Here is a 25,428-nt window from a genome sequence, read left to right on the forward strand (position 1 = left end):
AAGCCTCAGTAGAGAGATACTGCCAGCCGCCACCATGACAAGGAAGATGTAAGGTACTGGGAAGCCACAAGCCATGTGGCAACTTATAAACTAACAGAAATGGGTTAATTGAAGATAGAAGAAACAGATAACAAGCCTTCCATGGCCATACAGTTTGTAAACAATATAAGTCTCTGTGTGCTTACTTGGTTGGGTCTGAGCGACTGTGGGACTGTCGGTTTAGAGAGATTTGTCCTGACTATGGGCCAGGCAGGAAAACTCTAGCTACAAGTGTCCTTTGCTGTGCTGAGATTTTCAGATTCATAAGGTTATTTTTATTAATTATTAGCCTTAGTGGCTGTGCTAACAATGTTCTGTTCAGTTTTTTTCTTGTGCCACTGAGTTGAAGGCTGTCTCCCCATGTTTTCTTCTTCCAGATTTAGTGTATCTTGTTTTATGTTGAAGTTTATGATCCATTTGGAGTTGAGTTTTGTGAGGGTGGATGTGTTTGTATCATCCAGTTCAACCAGCATTTGTTACCAATATGAGATTAAAGATTTGTGTAGAATATGTGTTGTCTAAGATTTTTGTGTTGTTTCTTTTTCTGGGATGGGACTCGTGCATCTGTAGTTGTTTTGTTGCTGGAGTTTTTCTTTCTGTCTTTTGTATATTTTATTTTGCATATTCAGCTCTTCTTTTATTTCAGTGGTGGAGTTTGCAATGCTTTTAGAGTTCTGACTTATACTTGGGCTTGAGGTGTCATTTTCTTTGGGACTAGTGTTTAGAGCTACAAGTTCTCATTCAGGCTTTCCTCTGTGGATCATGTGTTGGTCTGTTTCAGCTCAGGCCTCCTGTCTTGGTATGCAGCTTATGCTGTGAGCAATGGATCTTACCACCCCACCCCACCACGAGTCTTACCCAGAGCTAGATTCTATCCCCACTACTGAGTTCACAGCTTCTGAAACTGCTATAAGATGCGGAAATTTCAAAGGACCAATATGCTTTATGCTCACAATTGGCCCACACTGTGTCTTTATCTACTGCTAAGGTTGCTGTGAAAAGTGGAGCTTCTTCTGTGTCTGTGGGTCTAACTCATGTCAAATATGGTCCCTGGACTGGGTCTGCAGATTTCCCTGAGGCCTCTGCAAAATGCTTAACTGCCACAGCACTTATGTGATTCACACACTTGCATCTTGAGGTATACTGCCTATGATTTTTTCTGGCAGTTTCATAACTTCAGCTTGTAGATTTGATTCATTTTGACATAACTTTTATATAGTTAAGAGACATAGATTTAACTTCATTTTTCTCCAGGTGGGTATGATGCTTTGCCAGCACCATTTGTTGCACAGACTTCTTGTCGTATTCCTCTTGAAAATTAGTTCTTTGTGTATTTTATATGATGTATCTTGACCATATTCACCATGTCCCCAAACTCCTCATAGATCCACAATCATAGCTCTACCCACTCTAATTTGTGTTTTCATATATATACATACAGTCTAATTTGTGCTACAGTTATACTCATGGGTATGTGGAGCATGGTTGCCCCATCAGAGTCACACCATTAAAGAAATAAGACTCTCCATCTCCTTCCTAATACTCCCTTAGCTAGGGTTTAGACTTCATGTACACCCTCACTTCTATGCTGGGATTCTATAGGGTTTAATTTAGGAAAGAAGAACTTCTCACTGAACCCATATACTAGAGCATCTCTCAACCCTCATTAGAGAAGCTTAGATTTTTGCAGTAGATGGCAATGAATCAAAGATCCTCAACTGGTCAGGGTACAGAGAATGTTTAGCTCTAAATGTGTCTTCTACATTATATGCCCCCCTCCAATGTCTCAAAGATCTTCATGGAAGAGGGGCCATAAAGACCATAAAATCAAGAGGCTGTTTGTGAGTATAAAGGAGTGATATTTGCTGAACAACATACACAGTTACACATAGGAACCCACAGTAATTTTCACAGTATTCTATTACTATTATTATTACATGCTTCAGATGTTCTTGCCATATCCATGTGGGTTAATTTCTCAGCCATCTATTCTCCTTTTATTATTTACTTTTCTATTGCTATAATAAACTGCATGGCCAAGACAATGTAAAAGAAAGGTTTTATTTGCCTTATAGTTCCAGATTGTTTAAGAATCCATGAAGGGAGCAAACGGCAGGCATTGCATCAGAAACAGAAGCAGAGTGCTCATATCCTGAACAATGAGCAGGAAATAGAGAGAAATAATTAGGAATGGCCAAGGCTTTTAAACCTGGGGGACTTACCCCCAGAGAGTGGAAGCTTCCTCCAGTAGGGTCATACCTCCTAAACCTCCTCAAACAGCATCACCAAATAGTAATGAAATGTTCAAATGCAAGAGCCTATGAGCACATTCTCATTTAAACCACCACACTGTTTCATTGATCTACATGTATATTTAATGGCAGTACAATGCTGTCTTTTTCACTATGGCTTTATGGTATAGGCTGAAGTTTCTAGTAGGATACATTTATCAGTGTTCATTCTGTTTAGAATAGCTTTGTCTATGTGACTCTTTGTGTTTCCATATGGACTTGAAAATCTTCTATCTCTGTGAAGTATGGTACTAGAATTTTGATGGGAATTGTGTTAGATTTTGGCAATATCAACAATATTAATTCTGTCAATCCTAGATCATGGAAGGTCTCACTATCGTCTCTATTTTCTTTTTTCCGTTGTCTTAGAGTTTTTTTGTTCTAGAGGTCTTTCTCTTCTTTGGTTATGATTATTACTAGGTACTTCATTTTTGTACATATCGCAAATGAGATATTTTCCCCAATTTGTCGCTCACCCAAGTTCTTTATTGGTATATATAGAAGCTACTGAATTTTACTTTGATTTTTTTTATTCTGTCCCTTTATTAGACACATATATTAGTTCTAAAATAAGTTTTTCTATAGTGTCTGGGGTTCTATTAAGTATAGAAACATGTAATCTGCAAAGAGGAATAGTGTGACTTCTTCATTTCCCCCTTTTTACCCCTGTTATATCTTGTCTCATTGTTATAGCTAAGATTACAAACATTGGATTGGATAAGACTATGTTATATACAGGATAATGAGCTGAAATAAAAACATAATTTTAAATGTAAGAATAAAATATAACTTCCAGCAATAATGTACTAATATACCACAAGAAATGGCAATTGGCTAATCATACACTATGAGATGAAGAATACACATGGAAAAGCCATAGTTTGTGATTTTGCTTCACCATAAATTTATATATGGAGCTTTGTATGTCAAGTATGTTTTTTCTTAACAGTAATAAAATATATTACTATTTTTAAAGAAGTGAAAGTTTACTTGTTATATATGTCATTTGAAATAAATTATACTTAAACATGCGGTATCAGATAATTAAAAATTTTAAGTAGTTCTTAGGAAAATGTGGAAAATGAGATCATGGAGAAGGTTGGATATTTTGGTGATAATAGAAAATAATAATAAATAAGACTTTAAATTGAATAATGAAGCCACATTTAGAGAGCTTCCAAGAACACAGTAGAAGGAGCATATTCTACTTCTACAATCTCAGATACGACCTGAGGGTCTGAATCCTACAGTCATGGCGATTTTTTCTTAGGCTCAACAGGTGTGATTTTGTTTCTGTCTCAAAAACTTTTTCACAGCACTTTTTATGTCTTTATTCCTCAGACAATAGATGAATGGGTTCACCATAGGAGTGACAACACTGTACAAAACTGAGGCTCTGGCCGTGGGCTGCGAATTTTTTGTTACAACAGAGCTCAGATATAGACCTATTCCTGTGCAATAAAATAAAGAGACAACCGAGAGGTGAGATGCACAAGTGGAAAATGCTTTGTACTTCCCTTGAGCTGATGAGATGGCACGGATGCAGGAAAGTATTTTGTAGTAAGAACAGAGGATAGCAATGAGGGATCCAGCTGCCAACAGCACAGGTAAAAGATACATGACAAGGACAGTGACAAAGTTGCCTGAACAGGTGAGTTGTAACACCTGATTCAGCTCACAGAAAAAGTGATGAATTTTCAGTTCTGTGCAGAAAGATAACTGTAGCACCATAGAGCCTTGTGATGAGACATGCAGGACATTTACTATGCAGGATACCACAACCATCAACACACAGAGTCTGGGATTCATGATGACTGTGTAATGCAAGGGGTGACAGATGGCCACATATCGGTCATAAGCCATTATGGTTAGCAGAAAAATGTCCAGTCCTGAAAAGAATATGAAGGAAAGCATTTGAGTGATGCAGTCTTTGTATATTATAGACTTATAATGTGACTGGAGGCTCACCAGCATCTTTGGTACAGTGGTGGAGGTGAAACAGATGTCCACAAATGACAAGTTGGAGAGGAAGAAGTACATGGGCATGTGAAGATGAGATTCTGAGATCGTGATCAGGATGATGAGTAGGTTCCCAAGTACAGTGACCAGGTACATGGCCAGGAACAGTGCAAAGAGGACAGGATGCAACCTTGGGTCCTCTGAAATTCCGAGAAGAAGAAATTGTGAAATTTCTGTGTCATTCTCTGGCTCCATGTAAATTATGTTACTAAAAATTAAAACAAAATAAAACAAAAAACAGGGAAATGTTATGATGAAATTATGTAACCATATAAAAACACTGCCATATTAGTCAAGCTCTGAATTCTTCAGTTTTTCATGTGTGTTTAATTTTGCATAGCTCTCCCTCTAGTGGTGGGAGCCATGTGACTTCTTTGGGGAATAAGGCAAGGCCCTGGAGAGCCTAGCTTATTTGGCAAAGCCTGTGGACAGTTTGCTGAATAATTCTGGACTTGATTCCAAGAACATAGGCACTAAGTTCTCTCTTTGCTTTGGCTATACAAGTCATATTTCTGGCTACCTTTAGTTTAACTTTCTCAGTCATAGATAAAATAGCAATTACCAAAGGAAAACTTCCTCCTGATGACTCTCCTCTGAGTCAGCCAAAGGGAATATTGTTAAATTACACAGTTGACCTGATTCATCCCCTAAAGCCTTTCATGTTTCAAATGTGACCTTGAATTCAGGCTTTTTAAGAAAAGGATGTTGCCTTTCCAGTGCACCTTGTAACTAGCCTAAGAGAGTTACAGTAGCTCATAAGTTTAATATTGCATATTTATACAACTGTCCTGGGAAGAATGATTTTAATCATAGGCACTTTGGAGAAATGCTAAAAAGAGATGATATCAGGAGTTAATGGGAACAATCTAGAGACAGGTAATGACATAGAATCATAGAAATCCATAGTTCTCTCATTTCTAATAACTGTATTAATACTGTAAGAAGATAAGATTGATGGATATAAGGACAAGGGATAAACATTTAAGGGATAAACTATTAAGAGTAAGTTTCCAAGTTATGTTGTCTATAGGATAAATGGAAAACCTTGGTATATCCCCAGAGGAGATGGATTAGTGCAGAAAGTATGACTTGATCCAGCTTTGGCTGGTGAGTGCATTGCAAGAACCCAGACCTTACCAGATGTAAATACTAAACAATAGAGACAAAACTGTCTTGCACTCTGCATGATGCTGTATCCACACATGCTGCCAACTGTTCTATCTGTAGGTGTGCCCAGTTAGAAAACTTCCTTTGTGGCTTGCAACACTGCTTGTGCTTCTAATATTAGGGCCTTAGATCAAATAGGTAATGGTTACCAGTGGGAAAGTAGGGGGAGGGAGGGTGAAAGAAGCCTCCCCCCCAAAAAAAACGTAATTATTGTAACCATTTCTAGAAACTTAAGGAAACAAATCTGATTGTAAAACTGTTCAAGCAATCCAGCAAAAGTGTATAAATAAAAATGGCTCAGACTATTCTAGGCCACTTGTTTGAACAACAGGTGGTCACAGTTTCTTCATTGTGCCATTTCATACATCTGTCCTAGATCATCTAATACATCTGCAGTAAGGCTCTTAGCACCCTAGCCTTCTCTGATGCGGACATAGTCGCTCACTCTCAGCTTTACTGAAAAGTTATGCATTAAAATACTTAAACCTACCCCTTATGATGGTTGAACTTTTTCCCATTTGAAACAAACCCTGTCATTTCTGGGAAGAGAGAAGATTAATTGTAAAAATGCCCCTGTAAGATTAAGCTTGTGGCAGATTCTCTTGCTTGGTAACTGATATGGGTGTGCTAACCCCATGCCCAGGTGGTTTTGGTATGAGAAAGCAGGCTCTGCCTTAACAGTTGGAACTAGAAAGATGTAGAAGAATCCAAAACATTTCAATATCTCTAAATAAAATGATATCTACTATTTGGTTTACAGAAAGACCTTAAAAAGGAAGGTAGGTAGACTAGGACCAAAGAAACCAAGATCCAGTGTCGTGTTGTTCTATTTGCCCTGCAACACAAATGGTGATGTATTTCTCTGAGGAAACAAAACACTAAGAAAAACAAGGAAGACATTGCAGAATATATCAAGCTTATGGCCAAGAGAATGGAAGAAGGAAAAATAAAAACATGGAGTTAGGTACATAGAAAGGGGTCAGTATATGGGAGGGGGAAGAATAGTAACAAAATATATTGTGTAAAAATTTTAAAATAAATTTAAAAATAGAGTCTTTAAATATAGCATATGACCAGAACTTGTGGCAGAGGAAAATGATGAGAAACAAAGTACCCTTGATGCCGCTGACACATGAAGTTACCAGTAGTTACTCTGATCACTAATTTGCATCTTAATGTGGCTGGAAAGATGTTTTATCAGTTGAAATTGCCTTTTTGTTATTTAGGTGTGTCACTTTTTGAATGTGTTCTGCCCTCTATAATATGTGTATCCTTTTGGAATATATTCAACAAACCTTGTCCTATCAAATCTACACCTACCCCCACAGTCAGATAGACCACACACTCACATACATAAAGCACACACATACATCAATTCACACACTTGTTGAAAGCAAGTCACAAAACATGGTCTCATGATCTCATGGGATTCTTGGCCTCCTATTAATATCACGTGTTTTTGCCCCAGGCTCAGTATGGAACTTTTTCCTGTGTTATTCTGAAACTTCCAGTTTTGAAATCTTTGCAAAATCCAATAAGCATATTCCATTTTTTTTCCTTTTGTTTCCTCCAGCATGCAAAAAACTCCCAACAACATGTTCTCTGAAATCCTGCATTCACCAGGAAACTTCTACTTCACACTTAATTCAATTCGCTATGTGACTAGTCCCTGCTGACATCACACTGAACACTCTGCTGAATCTTCACATTCAGGTGTGAGAGCTATGTGAGGAGACCTCACCTGCTTTGCACACTTTTGGACTCTCACAGTGGTAGAGAATATGTGTGCATTATACAGAACAACAACAACATCAAAAAGAAAATTTAAATGTAAGGCATACATGGAATGTCAGGGGCTATAGAGAAAGTGAAAGAGTTCCAAACAATTCTATTTTACAGATTTGTGTTCATCATCAAGAATTAAATAAAAATAAAAACCAATAACTGAGTGTGATCTATCTATCCGCTCATCCATCCATCCACGTATCCATCCACCCACCCATCCATCTGTCTATCTATCTATCTATCTATCTATCTATCTATCTATCTATCTACCTACCTATCTATCTATCTATATACCTACCTACCTATCTATTATCTATCTATCTATTTACCTATCTATCATCTATCTATCTACCTATCTACCTACCTACAATCTATCTATCATCTATCTATCTATCTATCTATCTATCTATCTATCTATCTATCATCTATCTATCTATCTATCATCTATCTATCTATCTATCTATCTATCTATCTATCATCTATCTACCTACCTATCTATCTATCTATTACTTAGCAATAATCTACACTAAAAGACTCAATGAACAATGGTCCTATAATATTTTGCCACACTGAAGCCTCTTGGTTACTACACACTGACAATGCTATTTATGGACATTTAGCACATGGTGAGAACACATTTTAGATGAGTTTTAAAACCTTGAATAATGCAAAGAAAGCTAAAGTTCATTGGTGGGCTGCCTGAGATGAAAAGCTCAGGAGAAAAAACACAGACATATTTCACATAAGAAATTGTTTTAATGTGTATAACCATAAATATCTAGCAATTCCAAAAATATGTCAGTATTAAAAACAAAAATTCTACTGATACACTTATAGATAGGAAACAGTTATAGGAGAATAATACTAAGAAAATCAGAGAAGTAATGGAACTCAGAAATAAGTAATGCTCAAACTTCCTCCTCCTACTCACCATATGTAATATGTAATTTCTCCTGTCCCCCTAGTGAACTTCAAGGACCCCTGACCTAAGCCCTGCTTACATGAAATCCCTTCAAGCCCCTCTACTCACATTTTAATTGGCTCCCATTTGCTGCCACTTCACAGTCAACAATAATCTTGAATTTCTGACTTGAAGGTTCACTTCTGTTCCTACCATATCAATTACACACATTGGTGATTTCCTGGAAGAAGCAAGAAAACATCCACAGCCACCTCTGAGCCATCCCTCAGATTAGCTTGGCTGGTCTGGCTTTCAGAAGACTTTAAGCAAATGACATTGTCTTCTGTCTCTCACATTCTTTACTGTGGTGACTTTGAGACTCACCTGGATGAGTTGTCTAAACAGAAGATTTCTGTGTGGAAGAACAATTTGCCCTGTTGAAGGTTGACAGAGGACTGACACTATGTAATAGATCACAGGGAGACAGTCATCAGACCCTGAAACATTGAGGACATTAAAGGAAGTGACAATGCAATGCATAATCCAAAAGTGCACACACTAAGGGACAACAGCAGGGGCAGTATTTACAACTATGCATGTCTGCTCATTAGGTACATTTCCATCTCATTATTCCACCATTTAGCCAATCATTTCCCCATGGGGTATGACTCTTCATAGAAACCAATTTCTTTCCTGCTGATTCCATTTCCCCTAGACACCTAGTTGTTGTCAGGTGAATCATTCGTTGAGATTACTTCTCCATGGACTCTTTTGGTATCCAAAGCTATAAAATTCTTACTCAGCCCAAGGACCTCCAGTTTACAATTAATCTATCTTTGCAGCATCGCATGAATTCCAAAGCATTTGTTTGTGTTTGGGAGAGAGCCACTGATAAATCCATGTTTTAATATTAATCTTTCCTATAAGACACTAATCTATGATTCCTTGATACAAAACTATGAAATGTAATGCATGACTTCATGCTACATTTTACAAGATGATTACTAATATCAAATGTTTAACTAATTAGTTTTCCATATATTAGTGTTAGTACCTCCTACTGAAACCCTTCTACCCAGAAATTCTCCCTCCTGCTTTCACGTCTTTTTGTTGATATTTTACCCTCTGAATTTAATTGTGTGAGTTGTAGGTATCTATATTTATTCCCACTGCAAGAGGAAGATTCTCTGATGATGGTTAAGCAAGGTATTCATGTATGAATATAGCAGAATGCCATTACCATTCATAATATTGCTATGGATTTTTTAGGGGATGGGCAAAGTTTCCTGAGTGTTTGTTTATTTGTTTATTTGTTATATAGCAGTAGTATTTGGTTTTATCCTAGGTCTGTGTGTAGCATGAATCTTAGAAGTTCTTCTTAATAAAAACGAACCCGAAGCCAGGCATTGGGGTGAATGCTGGAAGATCAGAGAAGCAGAACAAGCCATAGATTCCTCACGTTGCCAACTCCTCAGCTGATACTTTTTCCTCAGACTGAAAGCCTCTGAGTCCTAATTCAAATAGATCTCAGATGAACCACTGCTCAAAAGCCTAAAAGCTTAACAAGCTCTAGTTTCTGGTTTTCATGCCTTATATACCTTTCTGCTTTCTGCCATCAGTTCTTGGGATTAAAGGCATAAGTCATCATGCGTGGATATTTCCAGTGTGGCCTTGAAGTCACAGAGATCCAGGCTGATCTCTGCCTCTGGAATGCTAGGATTAAAGGTGTGTGTGCCACTATTTTCTAGCCTCTGCATCTAGTGGCTTTTCTGTTCTCTGACCCCAGATAAGTTTATTAGGGTACACAACATTTTGGGGAACACAATACCACCACATTTGTGGGCTATCTAATCTCAGGTTACCCAAGTAGTATTGGGTCTGTGGTCCATCTTATTGAGTGGGACTTAAGTCAAGTAGGATATTGACCAGTTACTTCCCCAACCTTTGTGCCACTATAGCATTAGCATATCTTGAAGGCAGGACACTATTTTAGAGAAAAGGGTTTGTAGCTGGGTTTATGTATATGTTTCTATTTTAGTAAAATGCATAGTACCTTCCTGTACCAAAGACTCTACCATGTAGGGGTAAGGGGTCTATATATGCACCAACTCAACTTCTCTATGTTCAATGAGCTATATTGGTGCAGTCTTGAGCAATAGGACCTTGCCATTAGTTTCTGCGGAGCAACATATAGACTTGAGATAATTGTGGGATGTTTGGGAGTTCCCATCAGACCCCTTTGACCTACATTTCAATTAGACGCAATGCATCCTGTACTAGAACATGAATTTATGACAATAGTTTGCATTATGTCTCTCCTATGATTTGTCAATGTCATTTTTATCACTTTCATGTATGTATATATTTCAGGAAGTTCCTACTATATTAGGTTTCCATATTATCCCTCAAATATCCCTTAATTTTAGTTGTTTCTTCCCATATTTCCTCCTTAATCCTCCTGTTCCCTTCTCCTTCTCCATTTGATCCTCACATTCTAGTCTCCCCTATTTCCACCCATAATTATCTTTTCCATTCACTTTCCTAGGGAGATATATCTGTCTTCACTTGTGCTTACTCTCTGTCTAGCCTCTGTGTTTCTATTATACCTTGCTTATTATTGACTTAATAGCTAATATCCACACATAAGCAATAACATACTATATTCATTTTCCTGGGAGTGGGTTGCTACACTCAGAATGTTTTTTCTAGAGAATTTCTTTCCTTAACAGCCGAGTACAATTCCCCTGGATAAATGTACCACATTTTCTTTAGCCATTCCTCTGTTGAGGGAAATCCAGCTTGTTTCCAATTTCTGGATATTATTAATGGAGCAGCAATGAACATAGTTGCGCAAATATCTCTGTTGGAGCATCAAGGGTCCTTTGTGTATATACCCAAGAATGCTATAATTGGGTCCTGAGGTTGGTCAATTCCCAACTTCCCGAGGAAATGACATACTGTGGCTATACAAGTTTGCACCCCCACAATCAAAGGATAACTCCACATCCTCTCCAGCATGAGTTGTCAGTTGTTTTATTGATCCTGGCCATTCTTATGGGTGTAAGATGGAATCTCAAAGTAGTTTTGGTTTGCATTCCCCTGATGATTAAAGATGTTGAACATATTTAAGTGTTTCTAAGCTATTTGAATTTCCTCATTTGAGAATTCTCTGTTTAGAATTATACACTATATAATTTTAACTGATGTTTGTTCTCTTGATTTCCAGTTTATGAGTTTTATATAATTTGGATATCACTCCTCTATTAGATGTGTAGTTGGTAAAAATCTTCTCCAATTCTGTGGGCTTCTGCTTTATCAAATGATAATGTCTATTGCTGTTCAGAGTCTTTTCAGTTTCATGAGGCCATATTTATTAAATTTTGATCAGAGTGTTAACGGTGTTATGTTCAGTCTTTTTTGTGCCACTGAGTTGAAGACTATGCCCTCACTCTTTCTTCTATCAGATTTAGTGGATCTGGTGTTATGTTGATGTTTATAATCTGTTTGGAGTTGAGTTTTATGGGTGATAAGTATGGATGTATTTGGATCATCCGGTTCAAGCAGCATTCATTGCCATTATTATGAGATTCATGATTTCTGAAGGAAATGTGTTGTCTGATATTTTAATTAATTAATTAATTAATTAATTTGTTTATTTATGTATTTTACATACCACTCACAGTTTCCCTTCCATCCTCTCCTCCCATTCCCATTCCCACCCCCACCTTCCTTCTACCACCCCCCATCCACTCTTCCTTCATCTCCATCCAGAAGGGGTAAAGCCTCCCATGGGAGTCAACAAAGCACAGTATATCATGTTAAAGCAGGACCAAACTCCTCTCCCTTGAATCAAGACTGGGCAAGGCATCCTACTGCAGGGAACAGGTTCCAAGGAGCCAGCTCATGTGCCAGGGACAGAACCTTGTCCTACTGCTAGGAGCCCCACAAAACAGACAAAGCTAGACAACAGTCACCTAGATGCATATGGCCTAGGTCTGTCTCATTCCAGCTCCTTAGGTGTTGGTCCAGAGTCTGTGAGCTTCCACAAACTCATGTGATCTATCTCTGTGGGTTTCCCTGGAATTTCCCATAGCTGAAAATGTCCTGTGTCCAACCTGGCCCATGGTCAGGACAAATCTCTCTCACCTGCCAGTCCTGCCAGTTTCTTTACATCTGGCTCCTCTGTGTCTGGCTGTTGACTCCTCATTCAACCTTCCTGTTCTCAGAATTCTCCTCTCTCTTTGTTTTGCTTATACTTCCTGCTGGGCTGTTGGCCAATCAGCACTTTATTTAGTAACCAATCATAGAAAACACATACACAGCATACAGAGCGATAGCCACAGTACCCCCTAACCCCCGTTGCTTATACAATCCCTCCTACCTCTCTTTGACTAGACTCCCAGAGCTCAGCCCAGTGCTTGGCTATGGATCTCTGCATCTGCTTCTATCTGTTACTAGATGAAGGCTCTATGATGACAATTAGGATAATCACCAATGTAAATACAGGGGAAGGCCAGTTAAGGCACCCTTTCCACTATTGCTAAGAGTCTTAGCTGGGGTCATTCTTGTGGTCTCCAGGGAATTTCCCTAGCATCAGGTTCTCCCTAAACCCATAATTCCCCCTCTTTATCAACATATCTCTTTCATTAATTTCTCCCTACACTCTGCCCCCAACTTGACCATACTGATCCTTTATGTTCCCATCCCCACCCATCTACCCCACCCACAGTTTACCCAGGACATCTCATCTATTTCCTCTTTCCAGGGAGTTCTATGCATTTCTCTTAGGGTCCTTCTTGTTACCTAGCTTTTCAGGGGCTGAGGATCATAGCCTGGTTATCCTTTGCTTTACATGTAATATCAACTTAAGCATGAATACAATACCATGTTTGTCTTTCTGTGTCTAGGTTACCGCTCTAAGGATTATTTTATTCCAATTCCATCCATTTGCCTGCAAATTTCATGATGTCATTGTTTTTTAGTGCTGAGTAATACTCCATTGTGTAGATGTACCAAATTTTCTTTATCCATTCCTCAGTGGAGGGGCATCTAAGTTGTTTCCAGGATCTGACTATTACATATAAAGCTGCTATGAACATAGTTGAGCAAGTGTCCTTATATACTATGATTGAACATTCTTTGGATGTGTGCCTAAGTGGTATTGCTGGGTCTTGAGGTAGATTGATTCCCAATTTTCTGAGAAAATGCCATACTAATTTCCAAAATGGTTGTACAAGTTTGCATTCCCACCATCAGTGGAGGAGTGTTCCACTTACTCCACATCCTCTCCAACATAGGCTGTCATTAATATTTTTGTTGTTAGCCATTCTGAGAGGTATCAGATGTTATCTCAGAGTCATTTTGATTTGTATAGCTAAGGATGTTGAACAGCTCTTTAAGTGTATCTCAGCCTTTTGAGATTCTTCTTTTGAGAATTCTCTGTTTAAATCTGGACCCTATTTTTAAATGAGATTATTTGGTAATTTTAAAAATATATTTATTTTATTATTTTTTCATATGGGTATTTGTGTTTTAAATTTACATATCAGCCATGGGTTCCCCTGTCCTCCCTCCTCCCAATCCCACCTTCCCCCACTGCCTCCCCCCCCCCATTCCCAGCTCCTCCAGAGCAAAGACTCCCCTTGGGATTCAGCTCAACCTGATAGATTCAGTACAGACAGGTCCAGCTCCCTCCTTCCAGGCTGAGCAAAGTGTCCCTGCATAAGCCCCAGGTTCCAAACAGCCAGCTCATGCACTAAGGACAGGTTCCAGTCCCACTGCCTGGGTGCCTCCCAAACAGTTCAAGCTATTCAATTATCTTACTTATCCAGAGGGCGTGATCCAGCTGGGGACTCCACAGCTTTTAGTTCATAATTCATGTGTTTCTATTAGTTTGGCTATTTCTCCCTGTGCTTTTTCCAATCTTGTTCTCAGCAATTCACACTCTTACAATCCATCCTCTTTCTCAACAATTGGACTCCTGGAGCTCCACCTGGGGCCTGGCTGAGGATGTCTGCATCCACTTTCATCAGTTATTGGATGAGAATTCTAGCACAACAGTTAGGTTGTTTGGCCATCTGATCATTAGACTAGGTCAGTTCAGGCTTTCTCCACACCATTGCCAGTAGTCTACAGAGGATGTATCCTTGTGGATTTCTGGGGACCTCTCTAGTACGTTGCTTCTTCCTGGTCTTTGTGGTCTTCATTTATCATGGTCTGTTATTCCTTGTTCTCCCTTTCTGTTCTTGATCCAGCTGGAATCTCCTGCTCCGCTGAGCTCTCTTTCCCTCAAACCTTGCCTTTCATTACCCCCACTCACTCCAGGTTGTTCATGTAGATCTCATCTATTTCTCTGTCATTGGGTGATCCTTGTGTCTTTCTTAGGGTCCTGTTTTCTAGGTAGCCTCCCTGTAGTTGTATAACATCTTAGTCATCTTTGTTTTACATCTAGTATCCTCCTATGAGTGAGTACATACCATGTTTGTCTTTATGAGTCTGGGTTACCTCACTCAGGATGTTTTTTTCTAGGTCCATCCATTTGCCTGCAAACCTCATGATTTCATTGTTTTTCTCTGCTGAGTAGTACTCCATTGTGTATATGAACCACATTTTCTTTATCCACTCTTCAGTTGAAGGGCATCTAGGTTGTTTCCAGGTTCTGGCTATTACAAACAATGCTGATGTGAACATAGCTGAGCAAGTGGTATGACTGAGCATTCCTTGTGTATATGCCCAAGAGTGCTACAGCTGGGTCTCGGGGGAGATGGATTCCTGATTTTCTAAGGAAGCGCCATATTGATTTCCAAAGTCACTGTGCAAGCTTGCATTCCCACCAGCAGTAGAGGAGATTTCCCCTTGCTCCACATCCTCTCCAGCATAAGTTGTCTTCAGTGCTTTTGATCTTAGCCACTCTGACAGGTGTAAGGTGTTATCTCAGAGTCATTTTGATTTGAATTTACTGGATAATTAGGGGTGTTGAGCAATTCCTTAAATGTCTTTCAGCCATTTGAACTTCCTCTGTGGAGAATTCTCTGTTTAGTTCTATAGCCCATTTCTTAATTGGACTCTTGGGCATTTTGATGTCTAATTTCTTGAGTTCTTTACATATTCTGGATATCAGCCCTCTGTCAGATGTGGGGTTGCTGAAGACCTTTTCCTATTCTGTAGGCTGTCGTTTTGTCTTGTTGACCATGTCCTTTGCTCTACAAAAGCTTGCCAGTTTCAACAGGTCCCATTGATTGATTGTTTCTCTCAGTGTCTGTGATACTGCTGTTATATTTAGGAAGTGATCTCCTATGCCAAATGCATCCAGGACTACTTCCTACTTTCTCTTCTATCAGGTTCAGAGTAACTGGATTTATGTTGAGGTCTTTGATCCACTTGGACTTAAGTTTTGTGCACGGTGACAGATATGGATCTATTTGCAGCCTTCTACACATTGACATCTAGTTATGTCTAGTTTCTTAAATTTTAGTTTTTATATATTTTGCAAATCATTTCTCTGTCAGATGTAGGGTTGGATAAGAAGTTTTCCCATTCTCTAGGCTGTCATTTTGTCTTATTGACCATGTCCATTGCTTTATAGCAGCTTTTCAGTTTGGGGAGGTCCCATTTATTAATTGTTGATCTCAGTGTCTTTGCTGGTGGTGTTTTATTTAGGTTGTGGTCTTCTGTGTCATGTGTTCAAAGCTACTTCTCACTTTCTTTTCTATCAGAATCAGTATAGCTGGTTTAATACTGAGGTCTTTAATCCACTTAGACTTGAGTTTTCTGATTGATGATAGATATGAAGATATTTGCCTTCTTCAACATGTTGACATCCAGTTATGCAACCACAATTTGTTAAACATTCTCTCTTTTCCATTGTATATTTTTGACTTCTTTGTCAAAAATCATGTGGCCTTGGGTGAGTGAATTTATACTGGAGTCTTTGATTTGATTACATTGATCCACCTGTCTGTTTTTTATGCCAATACCGAACAGCTTTTATTACTATAGTTCTATAGTAGAGCTTGAGGTTAGGGATGGTGATACTTGCAGAAATTCTTGAATTATATAGGATTGTTTTGGCTATCCTGGGTTTTATGTTTTTCCATATGAAGTTGATTGGTTTTTTTTTTTTTTTGAGTTCTGTGAAAAATTGTGTTGAGATTTTAATGGGGATTGCATTGAATCTATAGATTGCTTTTGGTTAGTTTGCCATTTTTACTATGTTAATCCTACTAATACATGAATATGGGAGATAAACCATTTTCTTATATCTTTTTCAATCTCATTCTTCAAAGGCTTAAAATTCTTGTCATATAGGTCTTTGCTTTGTTTGGTAAGAATTACCCCAAGATATGTTACATGATTTGTGGCTATTGTAAAGGGTTTCTTTCTCTGATTTCTTTCTCAGCACAGTTTGTATACAGGAGAACTACTAATTTTATTGAGTTAATCTTGTATACAGCCACATTCCTTGGTAAAATTTTTGGGGTTATCCATGTATACTATCATATCATCTGCAAAGAGTGAGAGTTTGACTTCTTTCTTTCCAATTTGATTCCACTTGATCTCCTTTGTTTTATTATTGTTCTAGCTAGAACCTTGCATATTATATTGGTTAGATATGGAGAGAGTGGGCAGCCTTGTCTTGCACTGATTTTAGCTGAATCACTTTGAGTTTCACTCCATTTAATTTAATGTTAGCTGTTGGTTTACTGTATAATGCCTTTATTATGTTTACGTATGCACCATATATCCCTGTTCTCTCCAGAACATTTATCATGGATGGGTGCTGGATTTTGTAAAAGGCTTTTTCAGTATCCAATGAGATGATCATGTTGTTTTATCCTTTCAGTTTGTTTGTGTGGTGGATTACATTGACAGATTTTTGTATGTTGAACCATCCCTGCATCTCTGGGATGGAGCCTACTTGATCATGGTGGATAATTCTTTGACATGTTCTTAGATTTTGATAGCTAGTATTTTATTGAGTATTTTTGCATCAATATTCATAAGGGAGATTGATCTGTAATTCTCTTTCTTTGTTGTATCATTGTTTAGTCTTGGTATCAGGGTAACTGTGCCCTCAAAAAGAATTTGGTATTATTCCTTCTGTTTTTATTGTGTAGAACAATTTGAGAACTATTGGTATTATCTCTTCATTGAAATTCTGACAGAATTCTGTGCTAGAACCATCAAGTCTTGGTCTTTTTGTTGTTGCTGTTGCTAGAGTTTTAATGACTGTTTCTATTTCCTTTTGGGTTATTGGTCTATTTAAATTGTTTATCTGATTGTGGTTTAAATTTGTATATGGTACCTATCAAGAGTGTTGTGTGGTGGTATTGTGTTCCCCAAAATATTGTGCACCCTAATAAACTTATCTGGGGTCAGAGACAGAACAGCCACAATATTAAACATAGAGGTTAGGCAGTGGTAGCACATGCCTTTAATCCTAGAATTGTGGGGGCAGAAATCCATCTGTTCAAGGATACAGCCAAGCATGGTGACTCACGCCTTTAATCCCAAAAAGGGAGCCTTTAATCCCAGGGAGTGATGACAGAAAGCAGAAAGATACATAAGGCAGGAAGATCAGAAACTAGCACCATTTGGCTGGTTAAGCTTTTAGGCTTTTGAGCAGCAGCTGCGATTGATTCTGGATGAGGACTCAGAAGTTTCCAGTCTGAGGAAACAGGATCAGCTGAGGAACTGTGGAGGTGAGGAAGCTGTGGCTTGTTCTGCTTCTCTGATCTTCCAGCATTCACCCCAATACCTGGCTCTGAGTTTGATTTTATTAATAAGACTCTTTAAGATTCCTGCTACAGTGTTGTGTATTCATTTTAGATTTTCCAATTTTGTGAAATACATGTTTTTGAAGTATGACCTAATGATTCTCTGGATTTCATCAGAATCTGTAGTTATGCCCACCTTTTGGTTTCTGATTTTGTTAATTTGGGGATTCTCTCTCAGTCTTTTCATTGGTTTGGATAAGGGTTTGTCTATCTTGTTGTTTTTCTCAAATAACCAACACTGTTTCATTGATACTTTGTTGTGTTCTTTTTGTTTCTAATTTATTGATTTCAGCACTCAATTTGATTGTTTCCCATCATCTACTCCTCCTGGGTGAGTCTGCTTCTTTTTATTCTAGAGCTATCAGGTGTGCTATTAAGTCATTTGTCTGAGATTTCTCCAAATTCTTTATGTGGGCATTTATTGCTATGAACTTTCCTCTTTACACTGCTTTCATAGTGTCTCAGAAGTTTGGGTATGTTGTGGATTCATCTTCACTGAATTCTGGGAAGTCTTTGCTTTCTTATTTTATTTCTTACTTGACCCAGTGGTGGTTCAGTTGAGCATTATTCCATTTCAATGAGTTTGGTAGGCTTTTTTAAATTTGTGTTGTAGTGGAATTCTAACTTTAAGCAATGGTGAATCTATAATATATATGGAGTTATTCCATAGTTTTTTTTTTTCTGTTGAGATTTGCTTTGTGACCTAGTATGTGGTCAATTATATGGAAGGTTCCATGGATTGCTGAGTAGAAAAGTATATTCTTTTGTTTTGGGGTGTAAAGTTCTATAGATGTCTGATAAACATATTTGGATCATTACATCTGTTAGTTACCTTGTTTCTCTATTAATTTTCTTTCTGGCAGATCTGTCCATAGTTGTGAGTGAGTTGCTGAAGTCTCCCACTATTAGTGTGTGGGGTTTGATGTATGATTTAAACTTTAGTAATGATTCTTTTACATATGTGGGGGTGCCCTTGTATTTGGGGCATAGATATTCAGTATTGAGACTTCATCTTGATGAATTTTTCCTTTGATGAATATGAAATGTTCTTTTCCTTCTCTTTTGATTAATTTTAGTTTGTTGTCTATTTTGATAGATATAAGGACAGTTATACCAGCTTGTTTCTTGGGTCAATTTGATTGGAAAATCTTTTCCCAACCCTTTATTCTGAGGTAATGTCTGTCTTTAAAGTTGAGGTATGTTCCTTGCATGCAGCAAAAGGATGTATCTTGTTTTCATATCCTTCCTGATAGCCTGTGTCTTTTTATAGGCAAATTGAGATCATTGATATTAACAGATATTAATGACCTGTGATTGTTAATTCCTATTATTGTTTGGTTTTGTTGTTGTGTTGGAAGTTTGTGGTTTTTCCTTTTGGGGGGGGTTTGCCTATTTGGTGTTCTGTAAGCTTTGTAGGCATTTACTTCATTAGGTTTGGAAAGTTTTCTTCTATAAGACTCCCGAAAGTTGCTTGCATCCTTCTCCCAGTTCTCAGGTAATATTATATCCTTCTGAGGCCTTTGATGTGGTTGAAGACTAGATAGTTATAATTTCCTCAGTTATGATAAAAGGTAAGTTAGATATAAAACCTTAGACTCACAAATATAAGATAGATAGGATATCTTCTTTAATATTGTAACTGTAATTCTTGCTTTAGGCATTTACTTCATTAGGTTTGGAAAGTTTTCTTCTATAATATTGTTGTATATATTTTCTGTGCCTTTGAGCTTGAATTATTTTTCTTCTATCCTTACTATTCTTAAGTTTGGCCTTTTCATGGTGCCCTGGACTTCCTGAACATTTTTATTTTTAAGAAATTTTCTATTCATTTTGCATACCCATCATAGATCTCCCTCTCCTCCCTCCTCTCTCCTCCTGCCCCCTCAGCCTACCCTATCCAACTCACGCCCTATTCCCACTTCCTCCAAGGCAAGGTCTCCCACAGTGAGTCAGCAGAGCCTGGTACATTCAGATGAGGCAGGTCCAAGCCCCTCTCCCTTTTACCAAAGTTGCACAAGGTGTCCCACCATAGGCACTGGGCTCCAAAAAGCCTGCTTATGCACCAAAGACAGATCCTGGTCTACTGCCTCAGGGTCCCCAAAACAGTTCAAGCTAAACAGCTGTCTTGCCTATTCAGAGAGCCTAGTCCAGTCCCATGAGGGCTCCACAGCTATTGGTACACAGTTCATGAGTTCCCACTAGTTTGGCTGACTGTCTCTGTAATTTCCCCATCATGATCTTGATGTCATTTCTCATAGAATTTCTCCTCTGTCTCAGTGATTGGACTCCTGGGGCTTGGCCTGGTGTCCAGCTATGAATCTCTGCATCTGCTTCTATCAGTTACTGGATGAAGGCTCTATGATGACAGTTAAGGTATTCACCAATCTGATTACCAGGGTAATCTGATTACCCTCTTATTTTTTTGGTTTTTCGAGACAGGGTTTCTCAGTGTAGCTTTGCACCTTTCCTGGATCTCACTCTGTAGACCAGGCTGGCCTCTAACTCACAAGGATCTGCCTGGATCTGCCTCCTGAGTGCCGGGATACAGGTGTGCACCATCACCACCTGGCCTCTTGACTACTGCTAGTAGTCTAAGGAGGGGTCATTCTTGTGGATTCCCGGGAATTTCCCTAGCACCCTGTTTCTCCCTATTACCATACTGTCTTCATTTATCATGGTATCTCTTTCCTTGGTCTCCTACTCTTCCCTGTTCCAGCTCAAATCTCCTGTTCTCTTATGTTCTCATCCCCCATCCCCTACCCTCTATTGTCCTACCCCCACCCCCAGTTTTCTCATGAAGATCTCATCTATTTCCCCTTCCCAGGATAATCCATGCATCCCTCTTAGGGTTCTCCTTTTTAGCTAGCTTCTCTGGAGCTGTGGATTGTAGACTGGTTATCCTTTGCTTTACATCTAGTATCCACTTATGAGTGACTACATACTATGTTTGTCCTTCTGAGTCTGGGTTACCTCACTCAAGATGATATTTTCTAGTTCCATTCATTTGCCTGCAAATTTGATGATGTCATTGTTTCTTACTGCTGAGTAGTACTCCATTGTGTATATGTGACACATTTTCTTTATACATTGTTCAGTTGAGGGGCATCTAGGTTGTTTCCAGGTTCTAGCTATTATGAACAATGCTGCTGTGAACAGAATTGAGATGTGTCTGTGTAGTATATTTTAGCATTCTTTAGGTATATGCCCAAGAGTGGGTCTTGAGGAAGATTGATTTTCAATTTTCTGAGAAACTGCCATACAGGTTCCCAAAGTGGCTGTATAAGTTTGCACTCTCACCAACAGTGGAGTAGTGTTCCCCTTGTTCTACATCCCCTCCAACATAAGCTGTTATCAGTGTTTTTGATCACAGCCATTCTGACAGGTGTAAGATAGTATCTCAGAGTCATTTTGATTTTCATTTCCCTGTTGACTAATGATATTGATCAATTACTTAAGTGTCTTTTGGCCATTTGAGATTTTTCTGTTGAGAATTCATTGTTTAAAACTATAGCCCATTTTTCAATTGGATTGTTCAGTATTTTGATATTTAGTGTCTTGAATTCTTTATATATTTTGGAGGTCAGCATGCCGTCAGATGTGGGGTTAGTGTGCTAGGGAAGTTCCCAGGAATCCACAGAATGCCTCCACCTTATACTACTAGCAATATTGGAGAGGGTGCCTGAACTGGCCTACTCTGGTAATCATTTGGTGAATATGCTAACTGTCATCATAGAGTTTTCATCCATTAATTGATAGAAGCAGTTGTAGAGATCAACAGCTGAGCACCAGGTTGAGTTCCAGGGGTCCAGTCGAAGAGAGAGAATAGGGATTCTATGAGCAAGGGAAATCAAAATCACGATGGGGAAATGTACAGAGACAACCAGGCCAAACTAGTGGGAACTCATGAACTGTGGACCAATAGCTGTGGAGCCTCCATGGGACTGGACTAGACCCTCTGCATAGGTGAGACAGCTGTTTAACTTGACTTGCTTAAAGGCCTCCCTGGCATTGGGATCAGGATCTGACCCTGGTGCATGAGTGGGATTTTTGGAGCCCAATGCCTATGATGGGATATATTACACATCCTTGGTGAAGGGGAAAGGGTCTTGGAACTGCCTCACTTGAATGTACCAGGTACTGCTTACTCACCATGGGGGGCTTTGCCTTGGAGGAGGTAGGGATGGGAGGTAAGTTGGGAGGGAAGGCTGGGGTTGGGAGGAAGGAGGATGGTGGAGAGGAGTTTCTAAGGTTAATATGTAAAATGAATAGAAAATTTCTTAATAATAAAAAAGAAAGAAAATACAGTCTTTTGAAAACTTTAAAGGAAAAAGCTCAATAAGTAAAACATCCATTAGAAAATAGCAATGGAGTAGATGATATAGATGAAAGAATATAAAGAAATGAAGACAAGGAATATTTGCAGTAAGATGATCATGAAGAACACCCATGAACACAGCAGTTAAGACCTCCTTGTGAATGATTAAGAGATAGCACCTGTGATTCTGTGGGTTAGAGAGGAGGATGTGAAGTAAACTCAAAACATCAAGAACATATTCTGTGAATTCGTAAAAGAAAATCGCACAACTTTAGTCCTCCCCACAAACCAACTAAAACCAAAACAAAACAAAAGGCACATCATCCAGCAATGGAAGCCATTCAGAAGCACAAATTCATGTGATTCTGTACCAAAAAGACTTTCCTCAAGTCATTATATGAGTAGTTAAAATGTCAAGAGCACAGAATAAGGAAAGTGGTAACAGGCAAGTGTGTAGTTACCTATTAGCAAAATAGGTTTTTAAGCTGAAACTCTACTACCAGAAAGCATAGGCTTTTTTTTCATGCCCTTAAACAAACAAAATTGCCAAATGAGATAGTTGTATTCAGCTATGCTATCCAATAGAAATCAAAGAATAATTTATAGCCTTAATGGTAAGACTAAAATAATCATCCATCATCCTCAGCAATAATCAAAATTTATTGTAGTTTGAAAGCTAATTGGTGGCACATGAAATTGGAGGCAATTGGAGACATGGAACCTTGCTGGAGGCACCTTGCTAGGGGAAGTATGTCACTGAGGTCTTCGCCTCATTTCTAGTTTGCTTTCTCTACAAATTGTTCACATTTTGATTGAAGGTATTATCTCTGAGCTTTGTGCTCTTGCAGCCTGCTGCCATGTCTCCTCCACCATTACGGACTATGGAATTGCAAGTAAAAATAAATTCACTCTACCATATGTTGCTTTTGGGCATGGTTTTTTATCATGGCCACAAAAAGTAACTAATGCAATTATTGAACACAATATCCCACACCCAGTGGTAGGTGCTTTGTATGTATAATATGTCAAGAAAATTAATAAGTGAAAAATATTTCTCAGTTTTTGATCATTATCAAAGTGTTCAGAGGCCAAAAGTATAAGTCAGTGGGATGACACGTCAATAACATGCAGGAGTGCTTGGTTCAGTCTGTAGTCATTTATATTTGAATACTAGTTCTCCTAATTACTAGCTGTGTAACTTTAGGAAAGAAATTTTCCCTTTATGAATGGCAGTCTCTTTACCTATAAAGTTACTTAAAATGTATGTCTCATGGGATGTTTGTGAGGGTCAAATGAATTTGCTCCTGTCAGCACATATCTGGGGCAATATAAGTTCGCAGTGCAGCATTGGCTGTGGTGTTACACTATTGTAATACTAGCACTTAGGGGTAGATCCAGAAAGAATAGGAGTCCAAGGCTATCCTGAGATACACAGGGAGTTCCTGTCTCATAAGAAAATAAGGGAGACAGGACTGTAGCTTAGTCATAGAGCATACACCTACCATGTACAAGGGTGTCTCTAGGATCCTGAGTACCACAAAGCAAAAAGAGCAAGCAAGCAACCAAATTCCCACTCCAGAGAACAAACACCTCCACAAAACAAAACAAAATAATCTTTTATCATGTGGAAGACATCACTTTAAAATTATCAATTACTAGTACAGGCACAGGAGTAACTGACAGAGCATGCTACTCCGATCTCCTTTCAATAAAAGAGTTATGATGCATCTACTATGAAAAGATGTCATTTATGACAACTCAGTGGTGCCTCTGGTTGTCAGATGGCTTCTCAAGTAAAAACTCCTACTACCAAACTAGATGACTTGAGTTTGATTTCTGGGACTCACAATGTCCTGCAAATTGTCCTGTGACTTTTGTACTCCATCATACACAAACACAGATAAATACATAAAATAAAATTTAAACTCATTGCTACATGTGGTGTTTTGAATAAGAATTGTCCCTATATGCATATATATTTGAATGTTTAGTCATCTAGGAGTAACACTAGTTTGAAGGATTGGGAAATATGGCTTTGTTGTGTATGTGTCCTTATTGGAGAAAGTGTGTCACTGGGGATGGGCTTTGAGGTTTCAGAACCCAATCCAGGCCCAATGTCTCTCTCCCTGCTGCTCACTGATCTGAATATAGAACACTCAGCTGTGTCTCCAGCAACATGTCTCTGTCTGTGTGCCACCAAGCTCCCTACCCTGGTGAGAATATACTAAACCTCTGAAACTGTAAGACCCAGTTAAATGTTTTCTTTTATAAGAGTTGCCTGGTTGTGATGTCTCTTCATAGTAATATAACACTGAGACAGTACATCACGCCATGTTTGAGTAGGACTGATTCTTCATTGAGTTGTTTTTGTTCAGTTTTGGGAAATAGACATTTATTTGGGAAAATTTCATAAAACATTTAAGAAGCCACTAGGAAGCAATTCAATCGATGATGATGTTGGCAAGCAATTTTTTTGGGGGGGGGGGCGGAGATTGGACTCACACTGAATTACTCTGGAGAGCTTTAAGCATTATTAATGCCAGCATCTAGAACCTGGATTCAGATTTCACTATGCCTTTATAAACTGACTTTTTCAGATTTTTATTTTGAGTTGGGGATCGAACCCAGGGCCTTCCACTTGCTGGGCAAGTGCTCTACCACTGAGCTAAATCCCCAACCCGACTTTTTCAGATTTTAAAAGTTCCTCTGGAAATTGTTGCATATAGTCAGAGGTTACAACCTTGAGTTCTGTGGTGTGGTGTGCATTAGCTATGTATGACATCCATGTGTGGTGTGAGGCTTTGCCTGATACAGCATTTCATTTCTAGAGGGAAGAAAACAGCTTTGGCCAGCTAAAATAAAGAACAAATTCAAGATATGCTCTCCAGTTTGGCTGCATTGCTGCAGGAGGAAATGCATTCTTGGTGGGCACATCTGTACGAATGCCGCTAGCTTTCCCAGGAGTATGACTTAAGCACAGACATTGAATTACTGTCTGTGAGGAAAATACCGTCCTGCAAATCTGAAAGGAGTGGAAATATTTTGCACGCATGTGGAATGCATTTTATATATATTTTCAAATTTCTCCTATGGTAAGTAATGAAAAACATGGTATTGATTTCTTAAATGGTAGTT

General features: G+C 38.6%; 1 protein-coding gene across 1 annotated transcript; it reads right to left on the reverse strand.

The window, feature by feature from the left end:
* Positions 1 to 3,602: 3,602 nt before the first annotated feature.
* LOC118572623 (olfactory receptor 7A17-like) lies at positions 3,603 to 4,544 on the reverse strand. The gene has a single exon (XM_036172349.1). The coding sequence runs from the start codon at positions 4,542 to 4,544 to the stop codon at positions 3,603 to 3,605; it is 942 nt and encodes a 313-aa protein (XP_036028242.1).
* Between the last annotated feature and the right edge of the window lie 20,884 nt (positions 4,545 to 25,428).

This window comes from Onychomys torridus, chromosome 22, assembly GCF_903995425.1.
Source record: "Onychomys torridus chromosome 22, mOncTor1.1, whole genome shotgun sequence".
In the NCBI taxonomy this organism is placed as follows: domain Eukaryota; kingdom Metazoa; phylum Chordata; class Mammalia; order Rodentia; family Cricetidae; genus Onychomys; species Onychomys torridus.

Bases quoted from the DNA above. Each gene is read 5' to 3' on its own strand.
- LOC118572623 (XM_036172349.1), bottom strand. From the start codon at position 4,544: ATGGAGCCAGAGAATGACACAGAAATTTCACAATTTCTTCTTCTCGGA.